This window comes from Carassius gibelio, chromosome B25, assembly GCF_023724105.1.
Source record: "Carassius gibelio isolate Cgi1373 ecotype wild population from Czech Republic chromosome B25, carGib1.2-hapl.c, whole genome shotgun sequence".
Lineage (NCBI taxonomy): Eukaryota > Metazoa > Chordata > Actinopteri > Cypriniformes > Cyprinidae > Carassius > Carassius gibelio.
The window spans coordinates 10,735,851-10,757,808 of record NC_068420.1 but is presented as its reverse complement, the minus strand read 5'-3'; the positions used below and the strand labels follow the sequence as shown (position 1 = coordinate 10,757,808).

The window sequence follows — 21,958 nt, the reverse complement described above, 5'->3', positions numbered from 1 at the left end:
ATAGCCTTTAGTTTACACCATAATCTATGAATTGATACTTTCTAGTTGGTTGCAGGTGTTATTAGTGAGAGGGACATTCTCATTCTAAAGCATTTGATTGGACATAAATCTATGTAATACAGGGTGTCATCAATATTTTCGGTACATCTTATCTCTTGTTTTCTTTTTTTAATACTTTTAGAACCAAACAGAGCATTTATCTACATTTACAATTTGGACAGAGAAAAGGCAAAATGACATACCTGGCCAAAGCCTGGCAGCTGTGGCTGGAATGAAGAGCTCAGTTTCTGCTGGCGGGGCAGCGTGGGTGTGGAAAGGTGGCTCAGTCGTCCTGGGCCGCAGCGACCTCTGGACTGGCAGGAGGATTCTAAGACTGAAGAAAGTAGAAAAGACCAAAAAGTGAGTAATCATTAAATAAAACGCCTAAGAAAGACGATTAAACTTAAATGCAAAACTTCAGCTTATAGAAATTAACATTTGCAGTTTGGCACAAGAACTGCAGCTTGTACGAACTGAATCGGCTGCCAGTATTCACTGACGTTCTGTTCAAAAGAAAATGAATTAAACACCAAAACCAACAGGTATGAACTGCGAGGTTGAACAACTTATAAAACAAAACTTAATGTATCTAAAACAAACTCTCCTCAAACTTTCCATAGACACCCCAAAACAAACATGTTGCCTGGGTAAAGTGCCATGAGAAGCATCTGAAAGAGTTTACCGCTCCAGCAATATTTCTTTCATAGCATGCGTCGAAAACAAAGCATTGGCTCCTCATAGGAAACAGGACAGATATGCTTTGGTACGAAAGGGGGAGGCCGGGGAAATAATCTCCAAAAAAAAAATAAAAATAAATAATAATAATAATAAGTAAATAAATTTAGAGCAGTCAACACGCAGAGTAAAAATTAAGGTGGGAATGAAAAGATCAGGTATGGGAGAGGAAGCTCAAACCGAAAGGGTCTCACTCAACACTGGGATGTCGCGCACAAGACACTGGGTCACAGTGCACGCTATACCCATAATCACCTGCGATAGCCTCTGTGAGAACTTCCTGTTTCTCTCCTATGACCTGTAAAGCAGACATTGGCTGTAACCACACTAAATAAAAATGGTTGTGCAGAAGGAACTTTGTATTAATGGCCTAATTTGAGACTGGGGGGAAATTCCATTTAGAGAAACCAGTCTGTATAGAACAAAAACAACAGTTTCACAAAACTAGATCTGAACGAGCATCAACTGTCAAAAGCTACAGGACGAAGTCAAGTTTATGTTTTCACTGTGCAGCTTTGTAAAATCTAATCTGTGGAAGTAAATTAAATGCAAATAGCTTTTCATGAAACAGTTGTACAGTAACCGGCAAAAGACATTAAAGAAACATTCTGGGTTTGACAAAAGTAGTTTAGCTCTTCAAACTGTTTTTTTTTGTGGTCCAATGGCAAAGAAAATCATTTGATCTGTTTAGCATAGCATCACACCAGGATACACATTTTTTTTAAATATAGTGCTGACCACTTTAATATGTTTTATAATCAAAAAGGGGAAGAAAGCACTAGTTTTTGCAAATGTACACTCCAAACTTAAAACTATTATTCAGGAAGGATACATTCAATTAGGGTTGCATGATAAATTGCACGTGATTAAAGCCGGTTCTCCATCACATGCTTTCAGATGGAGCGGCAATTAATACATTTAATACACAGATTAGTAAATAGACTTACTACTAATCACAGAACTGGCTTCACTGATGAGATGTGCATGACAATCACATGCAATTTATTGTGCAGCTCCACATTAAAAATTTATATTTATATTTTATATTTATGCATTTAGCAGACGCTTTTATCCAAAGCGACTTACAGTGCATTGAGGCTAACAGTTTTCACCTAACATTAAATAGATCAGGAATGACAGTAAAGACATTTAAAATGTTTCAAAGGATTCTATTAGGGCTGGACGATTAATCAAAAACTGAAATTCAGAACCCCCAACCAACATAATTTTCCAATGTTGGTTATTTCTGGATTTTTTTTAATCCTTTAAATACTTTCCTCATAAAAACATACCACTGTGTGTGTAGTCAGCGTTGAACAGACTTTTTAGAGATTTTAACCATTTTGCATTGTCATATCCTCATCAAAAACATACCTGGAGTTGTGTTTTATTATGTGTTAGTAATCCTTTGTCAAACTCACTGACCCATACGTACTCTAGCAAATTTCACAAGGAGATTTCAAATAATGTTTTCACCATGGCAGTCCTTAGGGCTCCTAAAGTAGTTTAACATCCCGAACAAAGCTTAATAAGGAATCTTTCAGAACATATTTTCACTAATAATAAGAATAAAACAGAATAAAATTGCAGTACATTGCATTTTATTATTATTTTTTTCCTGTAAACACACAGGTAAGGAAGTCGTGGCCTAATGGTTAGAGGGTTGGACTCCCAATCGAAGGGTTGTGAGTTCTAGTCTCGGGCCGGACGGAATTGTGGGTGGGGGGAGTGCATGAACAGCTCTCTCTCCATCTTCAATAACACGACTTAAATGCCTTGAGCAAGGCATTGAACCCCCAACTGCTTCCCGGGCGCTGCAGCATAAATGGCTGCCCACTGCTCCGGGTGTGTGTTCACAGTGTGTGTGTGTTCACTGCTGTGTGTGTGCATTTCGGATGGGTTAAATGCAGAGCACAAATTCTGAGTATGGGTCACCATACTTTGCTGAATGTCACTTTCACTTGTAAACAATCCTTCGAATAAAGTGCCAATGGCATGAAACCTGAATGGAACTCACATTTGAAAGTAAAATCCATTAGAAAAAAAGTATTGAAAAAGTTTGAAAAAAAAATTGGACACACAAAAACCTGCTGTGTTAAGTCATAATTAAGCTGCAAGACTGAATTATGAACTGGTAAACGACAAACTGATCACAGAACATGTTTGTAAAGCTTTAAATGTTAACTGTTAAAAAGCAATGTTATCAGCTTTTACGACTAAACATCTAAACATTTGCAAACAACATTGTACTGAAGAATCTGCACAAATAAATGTCAGTTCAGTAGTGCAAAGTTTACAGGTTACTCTTCTTTTTTGAAGGCTCAAAGTTAAGTGCTCCCACAGTTTCATCTCGCTGAATGCTGCAGAGACGCTGTTCGGGAAGCACGTGACATAAAGCGAGGCCAGCTATTGGCTATTCGCTACTTCTCCTGCTGTACTGGTTGAGTAAAACCTCCGGTGGCTCATTACTGCCACACTTTGGTCACCGCAGATTTAAAAAAATGCACGAAATGAGCCCCTTATGGCAAATAAAAGTTATTTAGCAACTAATCGATGACTAAATTAGTGGACAGCTATTTTAATAATCGATTTTTAATTGATTAAATCGATTAGTTGTTTCAGCTCTACTAGATGCGCATTAAATATTGCATGCGATTAATCGTGCAGCCCTAATACCAACAAGCTTGCATCAAACCCAGAATGTTATTTCAAGAAGCATTGAAGCACCAATAACTGCTTAACCTCCATTAGAACCTTTCACATGTTCCGATAACCTACAACCAGACTTATTCTTCCATACCTGTGCCGACTGTGAGCTGCTCATTGTTGGGATGATTGTTATTGTTTAGCACTCTCATGGGCGGCACCACCACGGTCCTCACTGCAGGTTTATTCTGCACTGTGTTGGGGTGCCCACGCCTGGCCTGGGGTTTCTGGTTCTGGTTCTGATTGGTCAGGAAGCGTCTTTCAGGAAAGGGGCTGTTGTGGGGCCCTAAGGAAGAGTCTGAAGGGGGTGAGCCGTCTACTGTTTCACATCCACTTTCATGGCCGTCATCTTCTGATATACTGCAGTAAGTCACAGGAGAAAACAACCCACGTCAAAATAAATGTAAACTCAACCTCACCTCAGTTCTACAATTAAAAATAAAATTGAAATACTGCACACCTGCTGGGTCTTTTGCATGGCGAGGGGCTGGATTGTGCCGAGGCTGAGGAGCTGGTGCTCAGACTGCTGTCAGGACTGCTGAGGGAACACACTCGCTCCATGTTCAGAGAGCCTGTGCACGCCTCACACTCCGGACTGCCCTTACACCTGTCAAAGAACACATGCAACTCACTTTAGCTATGAGAACCATATGTATGCAAGTTAAAACGAATCAGAAGTTTTAGTCGACAACTGACAGTATTTTTTTTTAAGCAAATCGTTTATTTCCCTGAAATCTACTTGGTCAAAAAGTCATACATTTTACCCTTTCACTGACCCTCGGTATTAAAGAGGGTGCTACTACACCTTTAAGAGTACTTAAAGAATTCTTAATTTGGAAAAAAAATAATTAAATGGATTTCATAGGGCCTTAATTCGAACTTTCTATTTGTGTTAAAAAATGTATCACAGCTTATCTCGATTTCCACAAAAATATTAAGCAGCACAACTTTTCAAAGTTTTCAACATTGATAATAATAATAAAAAATATTCCTTGACCAGCAAAGCAGCATATCAGAATGATTTTTGAAGGTTCACTTGACACTGAAGACTGGAGTAATGATGCTGAAAATTCAGCCTTGCCACATACACTTAATAACATGCTATGAAAGAAAATAGTTATTTTGAATAGTAATAACATTTCACAATATTACTGTATTTTTTACTGTATAACAGTAATTACAATAAAAAAAAACTGTAAAACTTGTACAGAGTGAATGTTCAACTCACTTGTTAAGGGAGCACCTCTGTGCTTGTTCCTCTTCATCTGTGCCACTGCTTATGCTAATGACGCTGACTGCCGGGCTGGGCGACTCTCTGATAATAACAGACTCTCGCTGCTGATTGGCCACCACCGTCTTACAGCAACCCTCCTCCTGAACCTGCACCTGCTCCACTTCTGGTTTTACCTGGGAATGCACCTCTCTATCAGAAAATCTCGGCTGTGGCTCCGCACTCACCAACCTGTCTGCCATCTTTGGAGATGGACACACTGAGGGCTGTGTGTCCGTGTAGTACGAGACATTCATACTCCTAAAAAGCAGCACAAATGATAATGATGAGCTCAACTTTGCATTTCGGTGAAACAAAGTAAAAACCCAAATGAGCTGCCTAACAAGAGTAACATAAGGTCCAAATGGAGGGGTTTCGAGGCCCTGCCAATGACTGTAGGCTATTGCTCACCTGTTCTGACTGGGTTTGTTCCTCTTGTTAGATGCAGGCTGAGGCCAGACCACATGAGCAATGCCAATGTTTATAGGCTGATGGGCTGACACAGCCATTTGGTTTGGAACAATAGGCTGGGGCATCACTGAAGTGTAATGACTGCTGTGTGGCCGCACTTTCCTTTAACAGACAAAAAAACAACAACACATTTTAGGTCACCGAAATGCGGTGGTGTCAGCACATGTTATTTGAGGTGCGCCTCCTTCTTGATCTTCTCACCCCCAGTCTCCCCGTCTCTGCGGTCCAACAACTGTATCGGATGCCAAGCTCGTAGCAGGTGGCGGGACCTGCTGCCAAGCTGGCACCAGGATCTGTGGAGTTCTGTTGGACCACGGCTGCTGAAAGGTCAAAAAAGGACAATGCTGAACCTTTGTGATGTATCTGGCTTTGAGTTTAATATCGAAACTGGTATGTCAATGTGGATAACAACCCTTGGCTGTTTTCCATTATTTTCCCACATCATCTTGTGAAATGAGGACTTACTTGTGCTATAACTCCTGGTCTCATGGGTAAAGACTGGATAGCTTGGGCTTGGGTCACCAGAGGAAGAGTGTTCTCCATTCTAACCGAATATCCTGCTGGCTGATTTGGGTTTGAAGGGATTCCTGTAGAGTCAAACAACCAAATCAGCTCCACACAATATGTATTACATTGGAAAAAAATATCAATAGGAATTCTCAATTCAAATTAGAGCTGCAACATTGATTTAAATAAATTCTATATTTGCAATATGGATTTGCCACTTATAACAATAATTGAAGAATGCAAATGCACTTTATAAAACTGCTGTTGTCCATAAAAGAGAAATTTTAAGATCTCCCTACGGTTTCCACTATTATAAAAGCTTGATGGTTGTACTGTAAAATAAAACTTATATTAGTATCATTTTCTTTAATACTGTGTTTTAAATTTTTTTACAGTAAAATGTTAGCAATATTTTTTCTTCGTAAAAATAACTGAAAAGTATTTTTTTAATTTTAGCAATAATAATAACAATACTAATAATACTAATAATATAATCATATAAGCATTTATAAACCGGCTGTTGTCAAGAGATTCAAGATCTTTAAGGTAAAAGATTAATGTTTGAAAATGAATGTTTGAAAAAAACATTTGGAGAGAAACGAATAACTGTTTTTATAATGTTTGTAAACATTTTTGCTTTAGCATAAATGCATTTTAGCCTTCATTATTTTGGAAAGTAATAGGGCTAATAAAATGCGATGTGAGCCGGACTTTTTTTTTTCACTATCAAAACGCAATCTTATACAAGTGTTTTTTTTTTTGTTTTTTTTTACAATGCAGCAAACATTTTTCAAATATCTTAAAAATACTTTGATGTCTTTAAATAAATTTTTGTAGTAGCCAAAATCTAGAATAGATGATGCTGTATTGGCTGTGACTAAGTGCAACGGGTTCTTGGCTAACGTTAGATCTCTATTTTTTCCTTTTCTTTTTGAGTAAAGAAAACAATGTACTTTATTATTATTATTTTATTATTATTAGGCAAATTATAGGCCAAAAATATTGTTTAAAAAAAATAACGTTATTAACTGGTTATTCTTCCACCCGAACCAGTATTGGAACGGTAATAATATCAGAGGGACGCAGGAACAGAAATGTTAAAATATCGAGTGAACCAATTTTTTCTCAAGCCCTGCTAAAAAGTTATAATTCTTATCTTGTTTAATATTTTTATTTAGTAGTAACAGTAGTATAAATAATAATAACAATTATTTTTACAGCAAAAAAGATTTTCAGATTATTTTATAATCATATTGATTTACATAATCCCAACTGCTTTAGGCCAAATTGTGCAGCCCTAAAACTAACTTTTTTTAAAGTCACAATCACTAGATTTTTAGAAACATAATCATTGATTTATATAGTCTCAAATTCGTAGGCCAAATAGTGCAGCCCTAAATAGTACAACAAACTTTTTTTTTATTTTTCTTTTTATCATATAATATTGCTATTACAATATTTTTTGAAAAATTGCAGTGCATCCCTAGTTCAAATTATAATGCATATCCCACTGTGATGTGATTTCTACTACCTTGAAGAGCAGGAGGGCATAGGATGAGTGCCTGCTGAAAGGACTCGTTACACCCAAACTGGGCGCTTCCTGTCTGGATGGGAATTCCTGGATGCACCACAGGTGGAGCAGAAGGTGCCAGGGTCTAAAGCGGAAAGGTAAATAGATAAAATAGAGGAACAACCTGTCTACACTTGAACCCCAAGTCTTTTCAGAGTGTGCACTTTTACCTGAGAGTGAACAGATGGCATTTTGCTGAAAGCGACGGTGATATTTGGAGCACTTGGAAGCGTCACAGGCTTCATAAGTTGGGGTGCTTTGTTGCGGTTGAGAGTATCATACATGCTGGTTCTTGAGTGACACACGTCCATGATGTGGAAACAAGACTGGACACTGTTGGAGACACATTCCTTGAGAACGACCACACATAATAGAGAAAACAGGCAGTGTAACTGGCATTAAAAAAGTCTGGACATACTGGTTGCAATGGGGGAAATCCATCAGGTGCTGCATAGTGACAAAAGGGTGTGTAAGTGCATCTGAAGGGGCGATTCTCTGATCGGCATCAATCATCAGCATCATCTTTAGCAGGTCCACAAATTCTCTCCTGTCAGCTTTCTCCGCCAACTGGTCACATCCCTCCATGTTGAGCATTAGATTCACCTGATAAATGAATACAAAAAAAGAATCATCATTATTATTATATATGTAAAACAATAGCATATTTGTTATTTTATATTATTTTCATTACACTATTGTATATAAATTATCATTAATATTATTATTAATAGAAATTACATGTATAACAAAAAAATTTGTATTAACTAAAATAATATAATTGAATCATATAATTTTTATATTAGAATCATTATTATTCTATATAAGTGTTGTTAATATTACAGTACATTATTATTAACAACATAATATATAGTATTTATAATAATAATAACAACAAAAATATTATTATGGTTTTCATTATTACTGTTTTTACAATATAATATATATAGCATATTTATAAAAGATTAATATAGTAAAACACATCATTAATTATTTTATATATACCGTATTTTCCGGACTTTAGTCACACTTTTTTTCATAGTTTGGCTGGTCCTACGACTTATAGTCAGGTGCGACATATTTATCAAACTTAATTTGACATGAACCAAGAGAAAACAGCCTCTCGGGGCTGTAGACTGTAATGTTTTCTTTTGGTGCTTGGTTCTAAATAAATGCGACTTATAGTCCAGTGCGACTTATATATGTTTTTTTCCTTGTCATGGCGTATTTTTGGACTGATGTGACTTATACTCAGGTGCCACTTATAGTCCGAAAAATATGGTACATACAATATAGTACTTCCATTATAATTACAGTATCGCAAAGAAATTATTATCGATAATGTAAAACAAGCATTTGCAAGCTAAAACGTACATGTCCAATGTCATCTAGACAGCTGAAAATGTACTTTCTGGCCTCCTTGGACTTCAGTCCCGTTTCTGTCTCATGTTCTTCAGTCGTCTGCAGAAACAGGAAGTGCGTTGGAAGTTATTACATAAGAACTTTACATCAAAACTTTATGCTGTATATTTATGGCCACAATGTCTGGTAAAGTGGATGATAGATGGACCCTTGCCTTCAGTCTCCAGGTGGCGTAAGGCGAGTTGGACTCCTTACAGAAGAATCGGGCCGTCTTCGTCCCCACGTTCAGAAGCTGCTCTCCAGGCAACCCTTGAGTTTGAGAGATGTAACGAATCTGCGGAGACATTTATAGCATTAGTGGATCTCAACACTGTCATTTCTGATAAGGAAAGCTGAATCCATCTCAATGTCTCTTGATTCGCACCATAAGCATAGTGCTTACTAAAGATAAAAATGGATTGAATTTATTTGTAGGCATCAAATATTAATTGATGTCACCTGTGATTGTGCATCTTCAGGATAGAAAAACAGGTTTCAAGAAGCTACAAACAACACAGTGATATCAATCAACATGAATCAGCAAAAAAAAAAACACACAACAAAAGAGACAAAAATAAGCAAATAACTTCCATTGCTATTTCAAGATCTAAGTAGCATTTCATGATGGAAAGCTCAATGTTTCACTCTTAATACAGAACGCAGTATGAAGTCTGCTGCAACTCAAGCCTTTGTTAACATGCCAAGTCAAGATGTTGGCCCCTCTTTCTGCCACAACAGATGCCAATCCTCTCACACCGAAGAGGCAAGCCAACATTGAGGAATGCGTTCTTTACCATTTGGCTGCTGTTTTTTAATCCAGATCGATTTATAGTACACCTCATTACATGGACAGCTTCCATAAAACAACTTAGGTTTAAGTGTCTCGCTCAAGGGCACAGCTGACCTTAGTCAGGTAATGCAGTGTTTAATTAGAAGCGAATGACAGGGCCAGAAATGAACCATGGATCAGGGCAAATGCCACTGAAAGTAACTAAAATTATCCTGAAAGCAATGAAAAGGCTTCATAAATGTAGGACGCAAATGAAAAAAAATGGCCTCCATAGTGCATTTCAGTTGGATTCTTATCTGCCAGCTAACATTTAATATATTTCCTGTTATTCTACACTTATAATAGTGGTTTAGTATCAGACTAGCATCTCTGAACTGTTCTGTGTGTAATTATCATGTATATATAATACACACATACAGTATATACTTTGAAAATATTTACATGTATTTACATGTCTATTTATATTCATGTAACTTATATTATACATATATTTATTTTATATGTAAACACAATTTTTCTGAAATATATACATGCATGTGTGTGTACATATACATAATAAATAGAGTACATCTTCTTTAATCTTATTTTGGATGTGATTAATCATTAGGAGGCCGATCGATATATCGGTTTTGCCGATTAATCTGCACCGATAGTTAATTGCTGGAACCATCAGTTATCTGAAAAAATCTATGCTGATAGTTTTTCAGGTTGCGTCCGTTGGAAGTCTTGAATCGTGAAGCTTATAATTCATGCCTTTATTAAAGAGAGGAATATGTTTAACCCCCCCCTCCGAAGCTTTGAATATTCGGTGTTGATTACTACCGAAGCTTCAAAGCTCAAAAATTGGTATTCGGACCAGCCCTAGTGTTTACAGTTAGAAGAAAAAAATTGTCCGTAAATATCAATTCCAGGGACAAATATCGCCCTTGGTATTAAGTAATCAACAAAATGCTGAAAACGCATTTCCAGAAATGACAAATTACCTTAAGACATTTGAATAGATTTCAATAACTTGTCTAATTTGAGCTTGGTTTGTAGTAACAGGTTATAACCTTAGATCTTTAACCATTACACCACATTATTTCGATTTAACTACCTATGCCATAAATTAAAAACAAAAAAAGCAACTCCACTGCTTTAGAGTTATGATTTGTTTTCCATAGCACCCTTTTATAAATAAAAGCAATGACCTCATAACGCAAATGACATGACAAAGGCATTGAACAGTACTTGGTTTACCGCAGCGCTGTCTTTTTAGGAAAGGCAGGAGCAGTTCAACCTCATCAATGCATGAGGCTCTGTGTAAAAACACCATTGTTCTTGTTGCCTTGGCAAACCGAGTATAACTGGTCAGTGAACTCTGCCGACGTTCGCCTTCAAGCGTGCATCTGTTGATTCTCAGAAAGACTGTGTCACAGTGGGCCTCTACCAGTGAAAACACAAGCCACTACAAAGCCCTCTTTGGCTGCTTGCTCTCATTCCTCTTTGTCTCTTCCTCTCTCGACAATGAGGCCACATCTCCTTTTACAAGCGCTTAGACTCAAAACGGCTGTGTTAAACAAGCAGTATTTATGGCATCTTAGGGGTGTTATAGTGACATGATCAGGTTGCCAAAGAGCTGCACAAACACAGAGAGTGTGCTGAAGTGAGAACCTGCTGATAGTGCAGAGAGAGGGTGTGTGTGTGTGAGTGGGGCTTTCGGTTATAAATACATTTTGCTGTGTGGAGTGGAACCGGACTCATAGCTGGAACAGACACAGCGGCTCGAGGGTTTGTGGTCAGCAAACCCAATCACCCTATTCTTACACATCCGGCTTGTTTTGCTCCTATCATAAATGTCATTTACACCACCTCAGACATCTGGTTTATCGGCAGCACTGGTCCATGACGGTAAACACACTCACACGTTTTTAATGTATGTGAGTCATCTTTCATGTTATCAGAAGATATTCGCTTTAAGTATTGAGCCATGAATTACTAATGATTAATCATTAAAAAATAATGTTTGTTTCATTTTAGTAGTAGGCTATATACATTCTACTGAAAAATATACTAAAAATCAAACCAGACTTTTATTTTGATGGGTTGCTGTGAATACCTTTACAGTTCTGTGTAGGTGATATAGGGCTAGTTTTACTCAAATCAATCAGTCATTGCTCAGGAAGTGACTCTCAGAGCAGTTCTGAGGATGTTGTTCATGTGTTTACGTCCTCATTAAGAGAGAAAGCAGATGCTGAAAACACAGCGAGTGTCACCGCGCTATAGTAAATAGCAATGATTCATCACATCCAAATTAAAAGTTATAACTTGTATAAAAGTTTAAATATATGAATATATTTAATGTATATAGTTATGTATATAAATACACACACATAAATGCATATATTTAAGAAAAACTTATATTACACAATATTATATTACATTATATTATTTCCTTACAATAATTATTTTATTACATAGTAATGAACAAAAAGACATTGTTAGGGTAAGTCAAGGATGATCTCCTAAAATAAAATATACTATATTTTATTTATTTAAATGGGGTTAAATTTGGATGATTTGTAAAATTATTAAATATAATAATAATAATAATAATAATAATAATAATAATAATAATAGTAAAATATTTTTTTAATTTAATTTAATTTAAATTCAGGCTTACCCTATTTATTTTTTTGGGTCAGTCAAGGATGACTTGTTAAGATGCTGAATTTTAAGTTAAAAATAGTATCTTAAAAAAAAAAAAAAAAAGTCTCTTTTTTTCCCACTTTTAAAAGTCGCAAGATGCCTGCATCTTGTTTTAGTACACAGGCAACTCAAAGATTCTGAAAATGTGTACTTTTGCACAACCATGCTGCTTCTAATGACGCCAATTTTCTTTTCAATTTTCTTTTCTTTGATAACAAACTTATCACAAAGACTTCCATTGAAAAAAGCAAATGATGTCATCCTCCAAAATGCCCCCCATTAGCGTTGCCCAGATGCAACAAAGTGGGTCATTATCCAAGATCACTGGCTGATCTTACCTGGTCATACTCCAGCGCTCCTGGATAAAGCGGCCAGCCCAAGAAGAGCTCAGCGATGACGCAGCCCAGTGACCACATGTCTATGGCCTCACAGAAGGGTAAGCCCAGGATGATCTCTGGAGCCCTGGAACACATTATCAGCAAAGGATGAGAATTAATGGAGTAGTTACCTTGACAACAAGATGTTGATTGAAAAGCAGTAGGACACTTCATTACAAAAGCTCTCGAGAAGGACAAACAAGTGTTTGTTTGGATGAGTGAACACTACAAAATGAATTAAAAAAAAATCATCATGATAATATCAAGATGATTTATAAACATCATCTAATGTTGAAGGACGCCTATTACGCCCCTTGTTACAAGATGATATACAAGTCTCGGGTACATATTCCCCAGAATATGAGCACAAGCAAAAAATTTAGGGACACACCTTAAATCAGCCTGCAATGCAATTATTCACATATTTTCCCCATTTTAACTGTATTTTTGACAAATGCTTTGATGATAAATGGACTTAACTCACGGAAATTACAATGTGCAGTTTTCTTTTAATTTCAGTGGGTTATGTTTTTTTTTTTTTTTTTTACTATTGTTTTGGATAAAAAAAAGTGTTTGTGTTCATTTCTTTTTTATTTCATGTTTATACACATTTTTTATGTAGTAAAGGTAAATATTGTACTCTTATTAAATGTACCATTATTCTTCTATAGTCTTATATGGAAATGACCATCATGCATATCTCAACAATAAGGACTGCGTGAAAGACATTCGGGACAGTAGATGTATTTGTCACTTGCCCAATCAGGCCACTGCAGCGTCGTCATGACATTTTATCATTTGCATGTGTCTTTAAGACTTGTTCATTTAAAAATTAGTGGTTAAAAAGCATTTGGGGGCGAAAGACAACTCCATTCAGCAGCCTACTTGTGCGCTCTGATCTGTGTGTGACCCGTCTCTGACACCTGAATGGCCAAATACATACAAAAGTATGTCAAAATACCCATCCAGGCAAGTAACTTTGCAGCTTTAACATTGACTAATCTATAATTAATTTATACACTGGAGTACAGATCCACCGGTCTACCGGACATGTTTTGATTTATTTCAGACTATCTTCTGTTCTGCGCTTGCACACAAACTGCACTGCAATCATTTTGCATTTTCCATTTATGTAGAAATATTAAATTATTATTATAATTAGTCTGTAAATGGCCATTAACTTAGGCCAAAAACTATGAAGTCAGACACAAAGAGGAGAAAATACTGTAGCAGTCAGAGCAAGATCACTGTTCATGATGGATAAAAAATAATTTTACATGAATGTCTGGGGGAAATGGAAATGATTTGTTCAGAAATTTGCTCACTTTGTCTCTGTACAATGCATGTAAAATAGAGTTTATATGCACAGCATGGCTGTGTTTACAGCGGTAACCAAGAAAATGTTGTATCACTGTACCATAGGCCCCGCCTGCCCCTTTTTTTCAGATTTTGAAATTATACAAATCTAAAATAAATCAAACACTGCATTTTTGTTCAATAAAACAGAGTGAAGAATATGCAATTGTTATTTTATTAAATATTTTATTGTGGTTCTTTCAACTTCTGTACCTGAACACCTAAAAACATTAAAACTATATAAACATAAAAACATAAATCGTAATTTCATATCCATTTTTGTGCTATTAGAATGATTCAAATACAAGATAACAGATCAAAAACAATGATAACAGCAACTCTATTTTTTGTGGGAAGGCCAGTGAAAATGTTGGCAGGGCAAGTAAAAATTGACCGGGCCAGAAGAAAAATCCTTAGCGTTGATCCCTGGATTATGTGATTTAGTCACAAATTGAAGAAAGGTTTGTTTTTCCAAGCCCTTTGTGATTTTTCTTACTTCATACACAAACAAAATCTTCATACACCGTCAAAATCTGATTTCTTGATGATTTGAGCCTAGTGATCTTATAATTGCTATTTTAAAATTTCAAATATAAATGAAAAAGTATAAATTATTGTCTAATAAACAAGTGCTCCTCTGTTACCATCTACAGGTTATAATGATAATTTGATGTATTTGTTAATATAACACAAGTGTTTGTTCACCACAGTTTGGTCATTCCATTGAAAATAATTCAAATTGAGTAATTTTGGAGTTTAAAAGTTCTGGCAACAGTTATGTGAAATGCTTGCAAGTCATTGAAAATGTATTGAATTTCTCTCTTGAAAGGTTGTACAAACCCTGAAATTAATAATGTAATAATGGACTACCTCTACCACAACACCATGGTTACAGTTAACGTGGTGATCTCGCCATTGCGATCTATTACAAAAATTACTCGCTCCGGCAGAAAAACAGCCCTGTGAGCATCTAATTTTGTCATAAGCTCACAAAAAAACTTACCAAAAAGTGTACCAAAAAGTAAATAATTGGCTGTTCTTGTTCATGTTTTCTAGGTTGGTAGATGCACCAGGAGACCCAATTAAAGCACTTAAACATTAAAAAAATCAGACTTTTAGGTTATATGACCTTTAAACATGATTTTATGACACACAGTATTTCACGATGAGAAACCTGGGTAAGACTCATCTCATGCTTACCCAAGCTCAAGAGTCATGCTTTGCATCCATACTGATATGAACCTGAGCCTAATGACGCAACAGTCCTGGTCTGATGCAGCGCGAGTCTGCCGTTGGATCTGAGCTTTGACGTCAACAGGCCCATACACATCTGCTACCGTGACAACCGGAGGGAAATTGCTGGCTGCCTAGCGACAGATGAGGACGAGTCTAAATACCAAAAATGGGTGATGACAGAGGAGGAGTCTGATGACACAATTAACCCTGGTCAGCATTAATAATCAACTACAGAGCAAACTCCTCAGGCACTAACACTCTGCTTTATGTCCAAACTTGTCACACATGTAGCACCTAAACGATACACAGTTAAAACAGTCAGCTATTGATACCAGAAAATGTCATGCCAGGTCACTAGTAGTCACTACACAGTCACTAGCGGCTGTAACTACCAACAGTACCTTACTTATGCGGTAACAAAAGCTGCTGTGAATAATTCACTAATGGCTTGGCTATGTGACACTGCCTTTTAAATTCAGGGCTTTGAAATTAAGTTACAGGTTTTTCTTTATTGCATTTCTTGTCTTCCTAGTCAAAGGTGTTGCAGCAGCAAATGGTGTGATTCATATTAAGCTGCTCAACCCATTATTTGCACACATAGAATGACGCATTTAAACAGAAGTCATCACAGAGTTAATCAAACACAACGTTGCTGGGATGGTCTACACAGTGCAATGCTAGGTGTGTTTGTGCAGCTATCAGTGGATGGGACTGCTTTACAGATTGATATACAAACAAACAAATACATACAAAAATCCAATCCATTCACTCAGAGCAGTACCAATATTTTCACACTTCTGTTTCTGCAAAAAAAAAAAAAAAAAGAAACTGGAAGAGATCTGGTATGTTAACCTGCTGCGATTAGTCACAGCCAATACTGCATCATCTTTACTAGATTTTAAAATGCTACTCGTGTATACATTTAGGGGAAGTCGTGGCCTAATGGTTAGAGGGTTGGACTCCCAATCGAAGGGTTGTGGGTTCTAGTCTCGGGCCGGACGGAATTGTGGGTGGGGGGAGTGCATGAGCAGTTCTCTCTCCACCTTCAATACCACGACTTAGGTGCCCTTGAGCAAGGCATCGAACCCCCAACTGCTCCCCGGGCGCCGCAGCATAAATGGCTGCCCACTGCTCCGGGTGTGTGCTCACAGTGTGTGTGTGTGTGTGTTCACTGCTCTGTGTGTGTGCATTTCAGATGGGTTAAATGCAGAGCACAAATTCTGAGTATGGTCACCATACTTGGCTGAATGTCACTTCACTCACTCACTCACTTATGTATAAATATTAGGGCTAAAACGATTCCTCGAGTAACTTGAGTAACTTGATTACAAAAAATGATCGATTCCTCTGCCTCGAAGCCTCTTAATTTATTTTAAATCTCACGTCAGGTTCTTTCGCAATTATTTTTTGTGACAACGCGTTTACATCACCCACAAAGCAGAAGGAGACACAAGTGCTGCGTCCAAAATATGTATATATATATATATATATATATATATATATTGAATGACTGATTATCGATTAGGCTGTGTGATTATTTTCTAAAGATGTGAACCTGTCATCGCGTCCCAAACGACTCAAAATAATGAACCACAAAGTAAACAGAACGATGCAATCCACTGTGCTGAGCGAGAAGCTTCCTGTTTCCCACAGATTACATTTTGAGCTGGCCACTGTGTAGGCTATTTAAAAAAAAAAAACTTGAATTTAACAAACATTAAATGTTCCAATCATATTTCGGAATTAAATTAATAAAGAATTGAAATGAAATATGACCACTTTGCCATTAAAAACCAAAACTAAACTATATTAGATACGTCGTTTCAAACAAAAGCTCCCCTGGGTTTGGCGGGTCCTTATAAGTACTACCTACTTTTTTCATGGGAGGTAGCAAAATCTGACAAGCAGAGATGGACAGAACACCTGTCCGGAGCGTGAAGTGTAGTGTGAGCATAGGCCAGTGAGGAAAGGGAGACAACGCCAGAGGGTAACACCAATAGCTAGAACTTTTTTTTTATAATAAAAATATGAAATAGGTTATTGTTAGAAATACAAACATTAAAATTAATGTTCAAATTAGTGACGTCATTCAGGCTGTTCACAATGTGTTTTAGCGCATACTGTTTTATGATATTCTGTTTTAGCGCGTAATGTATTTTAAGCCTAATATTCATGTCTGAATTAGGGATGCTCATATTGACCGTTTAACCGTTAACCGAAAGTAAACATTTTGACCGATTAATACTATCAGTTAAACGGTTTAAAACGTTTTTTTAAGGTTCTTTTTTTTTTTTCTTTTTTTTTTTTTTTGCTGCATGGTTTAAAAATAAAATAGCCTACTATATAGCTTATATTTATTAACTCACGGAGCGCGTCGGCACCCGAGCAAGGGAAGCAAAATGAAGCGAGCGAAAAGAAGCACTGTGTGGGATCATTTTAACAGAAAGGGCGACAATGTTACCTGTAAATTATGCGGCGCTGTATTAAAATACAGCAGTAGCACAAGTACGATTTACGAAGCAAACACCCACGCGCTTCGAGTGATGAAGGGCAACAAACACTGCCCTCCATGTTATCAGGGAGAAGATGCGATGCACGGCGATCTGAGGAGATAACGCACTGATTATCCAGAAGCAGAGGTTGACATCTATATGAGAGATGATCCTCCTTCTCTGGATATTAATCCTCTTGACTGGTGGAAAGCAAATGAAAGGCGCTTCCCGAAGCTGGCACTAGCGAGTGTATTCCCGGTACAACTGTCCCATCGGAGAGGGTGTTTTCTGCCGCGGGTCTAACTGTCAAAAGGCTGCGCTCCAGACTGACCCCACATCACATTGATATGTTGCTTTTTTTAAATAAAAATTAGACAAGGAGTTGAGGTAGGGCTGCTATTTTTATTTAACGATAAATCTTAGGCTAACGAAAAAAATTCCCGGTTTTTGAAAGCTTCATTCAAACGGATTCAGTGTTTTCTTTTTGTCATCTTAATTTGTTAATTATTTAAGTTTAAAAAATATATTTAGTGTAGGCCTATTGTGTTTTTTTATTTGTAAATTTTTTATTCTATTTTTCTCACTGTCAGAAATGCTGCAGGTGCGTGGACATTTTAACTGAAACCGGTTCTGTATGCTGCTGCTGTTTGCACGTTAAAATAAACCCTTTTATATATAAAAAAAATGTTTGTATTTTTTTAAAGGGTCACAGATACGCGTCAATTTTATTTGTATTTAATGCCAATTCAATATTATAATCTTATCAGTTAACGGTTAATAATCGATTAACGAGCGGCGGTTGTCGGTCAGGAAAATTAATCGAAATGAGCATCCCTAGTCTGAATTAATCTGTTCTAATCTTAATTACTCTGTAAACTTAAAAAAAAAAAATGCTATGAATGTTCATGCTCATTTTAAAAATAGAAATGTCATAGGCTCCGACAGCCTTGTGAGCATTTGATAATAGACGGACTGTTATGTTAATAAATGGCATCATTCAGTTATGTTATATTAATGTGTTTCAGCAATCATACATCCATACATGCACACATACAGGATTGGGTTAGGATAGACCTTTCTCTAATATATTAAACAGTTTGTTATCATACAGATTGAAAGCCTGAATAGTCTCTCTCCCTCTCTCTCTCTCTTCATATGGGTGTGTGTTTATGCGTGTGTGGATGCATGCGCGGGAGGGGGCCGAATATTGACTACCAATAGAATAATACCCAGCGATTATCGATTATTACTTTTGCTTGAAATGCACAACCCTAATATATATATAAAACCCAAAATAGGTCGTGTCTGTGTACACGTGAGGCGCCGGCGTGATATGGTCATACCAACACTGGTTGGTAATATAGATGGAAGCAAAACATGATTCAAAACTCTCAAGATTTGCAAAATAAATAAAACTTTAATGTTTTGCAAAATAAAGAAAAAATTTTCTGCTGTCTGGTTTTCTTTCCCGTGAACTTTGGATTGCGACACAATAAGCACAATTATAATTTCTATATTTTTATAAAAGCTCCTGAACAAAAAACATTATATTTTTAATGACATAGGCTACGTGGAGCTAAAGTGATCAGCTGGGTCACTTTGGTCCAAGGTTTTCATGGTGCCAAAAAACCTGAGCCGTTGGCCCCGAGGAAGAAACTGCGAGGCATGATCAAGCACCGGAAATTATCATATGGCATTTACTAACCTAAAATATTTTTAAATCTTCAATGTGCTGTCATTACAAGATAAATTTGTTATTGTCTATTTAATTCTAACAAATAAAACTAACCAAAACTAAAAAATGATATCAATATCGGCATCGGCTATCGGCCAAAATGGGTTGAAAATTATTGGCATATTGGATAACGGCAAAAATCCATTATTGTGCATCCCAATATACTGTATAGTGAATATGCCATAACTTGATATAACATACCACAACATAGAACATAAGAACTTAATCATAAGAACTCTGCAGACATTTGTTGTTTTCACAGTACTACTACTGTTTTAAGTTCTGTGGTTATTAAAACAGAGGCACGAGAGGTTATTTTCTGCCCTGGTAACAGGCTTAACTGACAGTACAAACATGGGTATGTTTGGCACAGTGACAGAAAGAATGGAGTGCTCTATATTCTGCACAAGATCTTACGAACTAAACCCCAATAAACCTCCAGCATAGCGATGGGCAAACAGACTAAATCCAAAGCCTAACACAAGTTAAACATAATACCACAGGCTCCAACTGCACAGAGAAATACAATAGCAAGGGGCATTGAAGGACAAGAGGCTATTTGGCCAGTCCCTAAACACGAGCATGTTAATTTTTCATACTGTCAAATTATATTGTAACCACAATTGATTTCCGCTCAAAAAATTTACTCCGGTTTAAGAATGCTATTTACATCATTGTGGTTTTGAAAATCTTAGAAAAAAAATTCCCATGAGCCCACAGTCAGCAGGAAGTCGCATTTCAGATGAAAGAATCAGGGGAAATGACAGAAATCAGGTCAAAAAGAATGATGACATAACAAGGCCGGTCTGGACTTCCCAACTCAAACAAAGAGTTACTGTTAAGACTATTTAGAGGCGGCATTTGCACCCGTGTAATGTTTGCCTGAGTCCAGGCCAGACTCCAAATGTTCAAGCCTTTCCACTGAACTAAGATTAGATTTCATAGCACTTATTTTAGTGCAAAGCTGCCAAAGCAGCCAAGAACAACGTGGATTAAAAACAAACTAACATACAGTATGACGCTATTCTCGTTATTTCTAATTTCACACAACTACACGCATACATATGTTTGAGAATATGAGTTACTGATTAAATGAAGAGATGGTGACATTATTTCAATTAAATAGAGACATCCCTGGCAACACGATTATGATGATAAATTCCTATTATGACGAATTCAATTCTAGAATTCTTTCATTTCAGCGAAAGACGACAGACCTGACCGTGCAAGAAACGGCTCCTGAAGGCGGTTATCATAGAGCAATGGAATATTGAACAGGGTTATTATTGCGGAAAGAAATTATATGAGATTCTGGTCAAAGCAACCACTAATGTCATACTGGCATATCGCCAGCCAAAAAGATCGCCAATAAACAATATTATTGTGCATGGGTGAATGGTGCAGGAGAGACTCTCTGTACTTGTCATAGGCTATCTCATAACTATTTGGTTTTTTAAAATGCATACACTGCCACAGAATCACAATTTTGGTGATGGTGATTACGTAGGTATGAATTTCAACAAATTAGCATATTGTGACATCACTGACTGGGTCTTCAACCCGTGCCTTTGAGCACATAATTGCAAACCTCATTTTGATGCAGGCTATATAGACCACAAACAAATTGAAATGTCAAAAACTTGTTTATTGCATTAATTTCTGGTGAAAAAAAAAAAAAGAGGTACTGTTATACTGTTTCACTGTTTCAATGCAACCTACAAATGAGAGATCGTTTACTTTGCTTTATTGGTTGTCACTTTTGTGAAAAAAATCCTGTTTGATTTGAGAGACAAGTGTTCATTGAATCGATTGAAAATAAGAGAAACACTATGCAGAAGTATTTTGCGTTATGAGTGTGTGTCCGAAGCTGCAGTTGCTGTGTGATGTGTGTTCCAAAAAAAAACCTGGTCATGCTCCGAGAGAAGGTTGTTAAAATCAATTTCCTATTTTCGTTTTCGAAACTTGTGTTGGTTGGTCCAATCGATTCGTGCAATACATTTTCGAACATAAAGTGACAGTCGACACGGTCACGGATTTAGACTAGATGGGAGAAGGGATGGAAAAAGATCTGGGCACAGTTTTTCCAAAACTTCGTGCCAAGTTAAAGCGGTGTCAAGCTGTTTTAATGAATTTTTTTTTAATGTATTATGGTGCTCGAACCTGTATGACTTTGAACAGTGACCGCGAACACTTTGTTTACTGCAGACGCAGCCATCATTACAAAGCGCGAACCGTTGACTCTGACAGTGAATTAGAGTATGAGACGAAGCGAACGCACAGACCATAGTGTGACATCCGTTTTTAAAGAAAGAACGTAGCCTTCGTTTGTAAGTAGGCCTAGACAATTTAAGTATTTACAATACTTACAAAAATATTATTAATATTTTATTGCTTTTGTATATTAGTTGTTTGAAGATTAAAAAAAAATTGGTCTGTCTTAACGCAAAAATAATACAAAAATACAAAAATTGAGTCGGTCCTAAAATTACAGGGTCGGTCAGGTTACGGCAAACAAGAATATTTTTAAGGATGGCCTGAATATCTTCGATACACGATACTATCGTCTATCTATCGGCACAAGCCTTATC

General features: G+C 36.8%; 1 protein-coding gene across 1 annotated transcript in view; it reads right to left on the bottom strand.

The window, feature by feature from the left end:
- Positions 1–21,958, bottom strand: part of hipk3a (homeodomain interacting protein kinase 3a) — a 41,733-nt gene that overhangs the window by 5,122 nt on the left and 14,653 nt on the right. Inside the window, exons 3-15 of the mRNA XM_052597090.1 lie at positions 12,513–12,636; positions 8,872–8,991; positions 8,670–8,756; positions 7,717–7,901; positions 7,469–7,631; positions 7,260–7,383; positions 5,687–5,808; positions 5,423–5,541; positions 5,162–5,323; positions 4,709–5,011; positions 3,941–4,087; positions 3,575–3,840; positions 243–373 (exon numbers count right to left, since the gene is read on the bottom strand). Of these exons, the coding sequence (XP_052453050.1) occupies positions 243–373; positions 3,575–3,840; positions 3,941–4,087; positions 4,709–5,011; positions 5,162–5,323; positions 5,423–5,541; positions 5,687–5,808; positions 7,260–7,383; positions 7,469–7,631; positions 7,717–7,901; positions 8,670–8,756; positions 8,872–8,991; positions 12,513–12,636 (2,053 nt within the window). The remainder of the gene's footprint in view (positions 1–242; positions 374–3,574; positions 3,841–3,940; positions 4,088–4,708; positions 5,012–5,161; positions 5,324–5,422; positions 5,542–5,686; positions 5,809–7,259; positions 7,384–7,468; positions 7,632–7,716; positions 7,902–8,669; positions 8,757–8,871; positions 8,992–12,512; positions 12,637–21,958) is intronic.